The 8,756-nt window shown below is 37.2% G+C and overlaps 1 protein-coding gene across 3 annotated transcripts in view; it reads left to right on the forward strand.

Moving 5' to 3' along the window:
- The window catches only part of TAB2 (TGF-beta activated kinase 1 (MAP3K7) binding protein 2), a 68,939-nt gene extending 63,130 nt beyond the window's left edge, over window positions 1-5,809 (forward strand). For all 3 annotated transcript variants that reach the window (XM_082307425.1, XM_082307426.1, XM_082307427.1), the window contains 3 exons: window positions 90-183; window positions 1,538-1,618; window positions 3,841-5,809. In XM_082307425.1, coding sequence (XP_082163551.1) covers window positions 90-183; window positions 1,538-1,618; window positions 3,841-3,986 — 321 coding nt within the window. In that variant the 3' untranslated portion in view covers window positions 3,987-5,809. The remainder of the gene's footprint in view (window positions 1-89; window positions 184-1,537; window positions 1,619-3,840) is intronic.
- The last annotated feature ends 2,947 nt before the right edge of the window (window positions 5,810-8,756 follow it).

The following is an 8,756-nucleotide window of genomic DNA, read 5'->3' on the forward strand; positions in this document are numbered from 1 at the left end:
AAATAACTAAATGCCGTCTACCTATGTGTGAGTGATAACTGATAATAAAATGGGAAAATTTAGTCTAACAGGCAGATTTATTTTTTCAGCTGGAAGAAATGCAACAGTTAAGAAGTTGTAACAGACAGCTGCAGATAGACATAGATTGCCTAACCAAAGAGATTGATCTTTTTCAAGCAAGAGGTACAGTATGTCTTAGTACATCAGCAACTGTAAATGTTGATTTTTTTTTTTCTTTTTCCTTTCTTCTTGCACTGTCTGCATGTATCAAAAGCGTCTGTGTTGCAGATGATGGGTATACACACTATTTGCAAAATCATCACATTAGTTTGAGTGAAACCATGGAAGTAACTGTCTTCTAAGCCTATTGGTTTTATTGGCTTTATGATTTTCCTAATCCCACGGTCCTTCCTATCTCATACTTGGCTCAGAAGAGAGAAACTTGTGATGCCATTTATTTAATAAATGCTGGAGGGAAAAAATCTGGTTATTTGAGTATCAAAGAAGAAGGAGAAGAAGTTTTCTAAATTATACAACCATACATATGTGTCCATCTCTCTCTTGTCTTCCACTTCTTCTGTCTTGTATTCAGCCTCTCAACTTAGGAAATATAAAGTACAGTTTTAACTTCCAGTATGCTCTCCTCCTTCCACTTTCCTTGTCTGCAGGGGCACAGCCTTTGGTCACGAAGGTGCAATTATGAGACAGCTGAGCCAATTGAAGAGCTGCCAACAAGAATCCTTCTCTCTTCCTGCTCCCCTCTCTTGCCACTTACTGGGCCTCTGGCTCTGTATTAGCTTTTTAGACCCTTTGCAGAGCTGATCCTGTTCACTAGCCAAGCAAAAAAATGTTGCATTGCTAGAAAAGCTTGCTACAGCTGATGTGAGGGAGAGGCATGGGAAGGGAGAACTGAGACAGTGAGAAGGGAAGGGACTAATGCTTTCCACTTTCAGCAGCAGCAAGCTGTTAGATCAGTTCAGTCATGAGCCATGGAATTTATCCTTCAGACAATGTACCTGCAGATAAGGAGAAAGTAGACAGGTGTACTGAATGTAATGCTGCACTAAAAACTTGACCTCAAATAGAATATTCAAATTGCATGAGATTTTATATCTGTTTGTTACAGTAAATTGGAGTTAGGAGTTCCTCTGAGTATTAAATCTAAGTATATATTATATACTGCACAGTAGATAGCACGTCTTTCAGTATAGTTAAAATTTAGAAAAAGTCTCAGGTAAAATGTACTAATAAAATGCTGTTAAATATTTAAGAATGGCAAAAAAATATTTAAGGAGCTTGGTCTGCTCAATTCTATTTCTGACTTTACATTGCATATTTTGGGCAATAAGTTTCTTCAAGTGTATTGTTGACGTCACTAGTAGACATCACTCGGGTCTGTATTGACACCTCGATATAAAAGGTGATGAGTGAATAATAGTACTGTTTCAGAATTACTGCCAAAAAACCCTGATACGCTTTCCTACCCAAGTTTATTTTTAAAACTGCTGCGCTTTCTTTTTTTTTATTTTATTTTTAGGACCACATTTTAATCCCAGCGCTATTCATAATTTTTACGATAATATTGGATTTCTTGGTCCGGTGCCACCAAAACCCAAAGGTACTGTACTGGTAAAATTTAGATTTAATACTAATATCTTGTTTGCATCTAATATCAAGTTCTAGTCTATGAATCTAGTTTAAATGTTGATTATGAAATAGATTACTTCAAAAGCATACAAACCTTGCATTTTATTTGTATTGGCAGTAAATATGCTTCTGTTTGCTCTTGTTTCCTCTCTATTCATACATTCAGGAAAGAGAAGTGTATTAAATGGGGTATGTTTAAATATGGATAATATGTTGGGGAGGTATTTTAAGTAAATGGAAGCATCTATCTTTTTTAAAAAATGAGCATGAGGTGCATTGCTTAGGGATGAGTGAAACTTGCTTAGATGACTTCATCATTGTCCCTGGTGAAGAGTGGATTTATTTACATGTTACAGTAACTCAGTTTGGTTACCCTGACTGGACTTCCTGGCTACTGTAGAATTTGTATTAACAATTTACATAAAAGCCTCTTCTGACTATTGTTAAATACAGTTTTAAATGTTGAAGAGGAAAGGAATGCTGCCCAGTAGGGCAGTCAATATTGCTGAATTTATTAGTCGGTCTTGAACATTCTGCTTGTCATTAAGTTTTGCACATTACTTATTTTTTTGCCCTAATGAGATGTCAAACAAAACAGAATAATTACCTCTTGTGTGTTACATAAAGCAGAGAATGAAATTAACTTGTTGGCAACAGCATCATCCTATGACCTACAGGCAGACCACCAAATGAAATAGATAATCCACTGATGTTTCTGTGCAGTCTTTCTGTCCAGGAAGTTTGCCACATAATATATAGCTGTGTTTGACTGGTCCTTGTAGTGTGCAGTAGCTGTTGTTACAGAATCTCATCTTCTGGATTTCTGACCATTCTGTATTTCAAAATGGTCTAGATAAATTGAATTTTATTTGTCTTCCAGACTGTTTGTAACTCCTCCAAACTGATACTGTTCTTCATGCTTTAAGGTTTTTTTTTTCTATCCTTCATTATCCAAGCTGTTAGTGAAAATACTGAGTAAAGTTAAATCCATACTCAGTCCTATTAGACACATTTTGCAGCTGAATCGTGAAGAATTTATCAGAAGTTCTGTCAAGTACATAGTTCCCTTTACAGTAAACAAAAACTAACCTGTCAAAGAAGAAAATAAAAATTAATTTTCTGTGACTAGTTGTTAACATTTGCGTTGACTCATCTTCTAGGAACTCACAAATTTAAGTGTTTAATAATTTGGTACAACCTATCTTGAAAATGCAGAGTTAACCCTAACTGGTTTATAAACCTCTTAAGTCCCTCTTATCCTTTCTCTTTCTTTTTTAAAAAGTATCACTACTGTATCTTAGTCCTTCGTTAACTTTCATTCTCTGTTCATTTTATGTTTCCATTTAACTATGGTGTAGGCTGTGACTTAAACCAGAATTACCCCTGTTCACAAAAGAATGACAGGATTCTTTTTGCAGTTGGGATCAGTAGTATTGTACTTCCTGAAGCTGTCGCTGTCATTTTGCAGCAGTTGCAATTGGCTCGTGGCTAACGAGATGTTCTCCCGTTGGAATAATTGGCTGAAAGACTTTGTTGCAGTTGCCTAAACCAGGAACCCTTCACTTCAGAAGTCACTCTTCTCTCTTTTCATCTTTTTCATATCTTTTCATCCTTTCTCTTTTGAAGTAGTTGAAGGTTGTTGTCTTAACATGCCATGCAAAAAGATGCACTTGTATGCTTGGAAGGATTATTCTGTAGCATGACAGAGCTGGGCACTGATTTTTCTTTAGTGTATCTGACTGCTTATCTTGTTTGAGGAAGAACTGCTGATATTCATTCTAGGGTCAAAATGTTAAGTATGTCAAAAGGTTACAGAGCACTTACTTCTTGTCGTAATGGATTTTAGACTACTCCATAGACCTCAGGCTTCTAAATCTTGTGCATGTTTCCTGTGCTGATTAATTTCTAAATTTTATCTCCTTTGCATGCAACAGCTTTGAACTGAGACCAAAAGGGAAGAAAGAGTGAAAGGATGAGAAACTTGCTTTTTATAGTTTCACCTTGTGCCATTTGGCTGACTTACAACCAAGCTGTAGTCAAGGGGGTGGTAAAAAGCTGCCTCTGTCACTTGTAATAACTGTGCTGTTCTCAGAGGAACAAGATAGTTCTCAGTTACTGAAAAAAATCATCTCAAAATTCTTTCCATGCTGTTCTTGGTTAGTAACTGCTTCTCTTATCTCTTTCATGTCACAGATCAGAGGTCCATTGTGAAAACACCAAAGACTGTTCCAGACACAGATGAAGATGAGGGAGCTCAGTGGAGTTGTACTGCCTGTACATTTTTAAATCATCCGGCCTTAAATCGCTGTGAACAGTGTGAAATGCCCAGGCATTTCTGAGCCACCAGGCCCGTTACCTTTTGTAAAACCATAGCAAACGTACAAGGAACTATCCAGTCATTGGGGGGCAAAAAAAGCATTTATGCATAGGATTTTGTAAAATTGAAGGTGTGACGAGATGGTATTTTGCTAATGTTAAATGTCAGCCCACAGAGCTAGTAATACCTCAGTGTTGTGTCATAGGCAGTTGAAATTGATCGGCTGAAAGGTAATCTGCTGAAAGACTCAGTTGCCAGCTGCCTAAACCATGTACAGTATTACCAGTATCCCAGTAACACACACCATGTTCAGTGCTTGGGTGTTGCCCATCCTCTTCTCTGCCCCAGTGTCACTACTGAATTTTGACAGGGGAAAGGAATAGAGTGCTAGCGTTTTTGTTTTCAGAGCTTTCAGTGAAACACTACATGCACAGAGGAGATCTAAAAGGAACAAGGTTTAACTATTTAAACTGTTTGCTGCCACATAGTGCCTTCGATAAAGGGAAGAACGTCACAAATCAGTGGTACTCTTTGCCTTGTCTTCCCTGAAAACATCTCTGTGAAGCCAGAAATCAGTACAATCACATCTAAAGATGAAAAGGAAAAACTGCATGCGTTGTCTGTACAATACACACAGTGAAATACCCCAAAGCTTTTCCTACTGTACATAGCTCTAGAGCCTGCTTTAAGTGATTTCTTTTCTTCACCTTTATTATTTTCTTGTACTTCTGTATGTATAGTGTAATAGTCTTTTTGTTAACTTTCTTTTTTTCCCTTTAAGTGATTAAGCACGATCATGTCCCTTTTTTTAAGCTTTTATCTGAGAGAAGCAATGCCTTAAAATAAGAGCATTAATAAGAAACTATGCACAAAATAGCTTTCCTCTGCTCATTCTGTACATTGCTCTTGTAAATGCTGATGATCTGTGAAGACCTGCAGATGCAGCGTGGTAAAAATGCAGGAAAAGATGGAAGAGTTATGCATATAGTTCACTCTGTACACTGAGTTTTACGGTGGGTGACACAAGGTAGCATTTTGTCTGGCGTGAGGAAACTTTAATACTAAGAAACTTTCAACCCACCAACAGATCAGCATCCGATTTAAGCTTGCTTCATCTGCTGGGTATCTTGCAGACTCCTGAAGAGAGATTCATTGGGGAAGTACATACAGTGCCAAAATCAACAGCAGCAGCATCGTACAGCTTTGTTCAAGGACTTTAAATGCTTTCCTGTTTTGGCAGCCAGTTTCCAAACCTGACTTTGTGGTGAAGTCTCGTATTTATAGAAAACAAGGATAGCAATACTTAGGACAACTGAAATAAAGGCTGGAAAAGAGAAATCAAATAGACTTGAACACTGAAGCAACCTCAAGCATCTCTTTATTTTGATGATCTATTTTTTTAAGGAAAATATTCACATGATCGGGGATGTATGTAACCGAGATCAAGAAAATGGAATTCCAGTACAGTATGCATGAAAGACGGCACGCAAAGAATTATGTAGCAGCACTTAGCGTGAGGCTGGAGGGAGTGCTAACAATGTAGCAAGAGACAAAGTAGACTGTCACCCACTGTAAACATTTGCCAGTGGACACTTTTATTAGGAGTTTTACAAGTGATCTATGTGAATGCACAGAGGCCTTTGTTTTGAAGGCTTTGCATTTTTTTTTTACGTGGGAAGAAAATGCCAATCCCAGGTAATTAGGCAGTAGACCCAAAGCACTTGCATTCAATGCATTTTGTTTATAAAATGAGGCCTTGTTTTTCAGCTTCATCTGCAGTTCTATGTGAAGATTGACAAATGAGTTTTTACCTGTTTATTAATAAACCTAATTTGGATATCTTGAGTTGATGGTTTTGTGATTTAGCTGGGTAAACTGCCTTTGTAACAGATAAGTTATTTATAAAAATTAAAAAAAATTATATTCTAATGTTTGGGTTTGTGATTTGTTTGCTTTTTCCATGCTGTGGAGCAACAGAACACTCAACGGAACAATAAGCATTAACAGTATTAAGAGTAAGCTGATTTCTTGTGACCAGAGATTTTATTTAAGCCTTTGTTTTGTTGAATCTTGTGTCTTTCCTCCCATGCATTATTCTGTTTAATCCAGTAACTGTAAGGAATGTATTTTGTAAAGTTGCACTGACGAGACTGTGTCCTGACCAAAGAACCACTCACTTATTCGTAAAGTAGTAAGTTAGACACGGGCCCTTTTTACTTCATGTTTTAAGAGTTTATGACTTTTAAAATATTTTTCTATTTCAAAATGGGCAACCACTTTGTCCAAGGTAATAGATATGATATACTTTGTGTACTGTTAATATAAGCACAGTTTAAGGATTAATATGGTTAAACTGTATTTTGGTGCGATGTGTATTATAGTGCTCTGAGATGTGGAGCATTCCTGGACATCTCTTTCCTGCTTGGACCCTGTCTAGACAGACATTTGGTGTGTGGAGTTGGGCTTTCCTGAGACACAGTGATGCTGTGTACAAGCCCTACAGGAGGCATCTGTAAACAGATTAACTACAAATCCAGCAAAAAACATTCCTCAACACAGATTGATCAACTGGAGTGCCTTAATCTGCTATATGAAAAATAGTGTTTGGTGTGAGGGGGGCAGCTGTATTTAAAAAGCAAACAACAAGCTCCACTCAGCTGTGGGGTAGAAAAAGCATGCTTAGGGAAATAGGTAAAATGGAATTCTGTTCGTCCGATCAAATGTGTAGTTGATCCTTTTCCCTGTGTTTATTTGAGTGTTTATTTTCTGAAGGAAAAAAATGAGTATTTACATGCTAGCTATGCAGAGCCGTCGACACATTAGTGTGACTGTATCAGGCAGTATTTTCAATAACTGATCCTGGAATAGTGCGACAAGAGAAATGACATCTCCAGTGTTGCCTGTTCCACAGACTTTCACCTTCACCTTCAGGGGTTTTATGTTCCTCCTGTATTTCAGGTCATGTATATTGTTAGCTCTTCCTTCAAGTTGATACCAGTTTACTAGCATATCACTATTGTATGTTTCTAAAGGGTAGGTTTTTAAGGGTTTAAATTTTGAAGGATGAAGTAGAACTAGATTTCACTGTGGAATTTTTTCTTTTTCCTCACAGAAGGTAAATATTAAAAATTAAACGCTTGCAGTAAGGTTAAACTTTGTATTGTGAACATCAGTAGTTTATCTTGGATGCTGATTTATGACTTTACATTTCTGTACTGTCTTTGTCAGGGATATCTACAATTGTAACAAAAAAAATTATTTTACCTTTTAGCAGGAAGGGAGAAGTACACTTCTTGGCTTTTAGAAATGCTCCTATTTGTTTCTTGTGAATATGTGAAATATTCTTCACTTGGTCAAGCTTCAGAATTGGGATAACTTTAGAAATGCAGGCAGCGAAACCGAGCCGAAGAGCCTGGTGAGCAGGCTGCCGTCTCATGTCAGCTCTGTGGAACTGACTTCAATTCACATTGCTGCCTTTCTAGATAAACTAGAAAAACATTTGTCTTCTGCAGTCTCCAATCAATAGAGCTGTTCTCTTGCCCAGGAGTAAGGTTATGTGTGGCACCCCTGAAATTCAGATTAATTGTGAGATTTGGTATCTTCAGTATCAAGCTAATGATAGATTGATTTTAAAACTGCATGGTCAGTATTTGTCCCTGTCTATGTGTATTTGCTTTATTTGTGAGCTTGCTTAATTTTATGATCTTGAAATGTCTACCTTCAGTGTATTTTGTAGATGCCCAGGGAGAATACATCTTACATTTTAAGAAAAGCATCCTTATCAGTACTGCATTTCTTCAATCAGATTCCTTTACCTTGAACGTACGTTGGAGCCTGGACACAAATTAAAGGAAGACTTCATTAAAGATGTCAGACAAGCATTAAAAAAAAAAAAAAAAGTATTGAAATCTACTGAGTGTTTGCACTTTTCATTGCTACTACTTTGGTATTCTAAAATGGGAGTATTGCTATAAAACAGTGGCAGAAACTTTTCAATACAGTTAATTAACAGCATCTATAGTGTAGCTTGTGAATCCATGGCAACTCTTACTAATATTTAGTTCTGAATTTAAATAGCAAGGAAATGCTTTGACTTACTTTATTTCTCTCTTATTTGTTAAAAAAGTCCTGTAACTTGAACAGAAGATACAAATTAAACTTTCGATTCCTTTCATTGGTACAGAATAGGATGATTACAGTGCACTCGTTTTCCAAGCCTGACTGCTCAAATAAGTCTTTTGTTGCTAACTTTGAGGAACAGCCTTTGATTTTTATGTAGTCCAAAATGCTTTGTGAGGCTCATATGTTGTGTAAACTACTTAAAAATTACTGGAGAGCGAGAGAACAGGAAGAGTTGGTATGAAAGGTTTGAGGCCTTCAGGCCCCGTGACGAGCTTAAGTGCCGTAGAAACACTTGGGAATGACGATGCACGTTGGGAATGATGTGATCAGACTAAATTTTGACTTTTTTTCTTTTTGATAGGATTCTCAGGCTTTTTTATTTGTTTTTGTTTGAGCAGTTCTGTATCAGTGATATGCTTGCTTCTACAGTAGAGCTTCTCAAACAGTGCCACCTTCAGAGGCAGCACTGGTAGAACTCAGGGAAGTGCTTGCTTCAGTCAGACTTTAGACTTGTTAATTCCCAGCAGTGTAAGTGGATATAATTCTGTTTTCATCAAATATGCAGACATTTTTAATATTTAACCAAAATGTAACAGTCTCCAGCCAGTGCGATGCTGTTGCAGGCACGAGTTTAGCTGACTGTTTTTCCCAGCGTCCCCCTCTGTTCATT

Source organism: Platalea leucorodia, assembly GCF_965183815.1.
Source record: "Platalea leucorodia genome assembly, chromosome: 3".
Taxonomy (NCBI): domain Eukaryota; kingdom Metazoa; phylum Chordata; class Aves; order Pelecaniformes; family Threskiornithidae; genus Platalea; species Platalea leucorodia.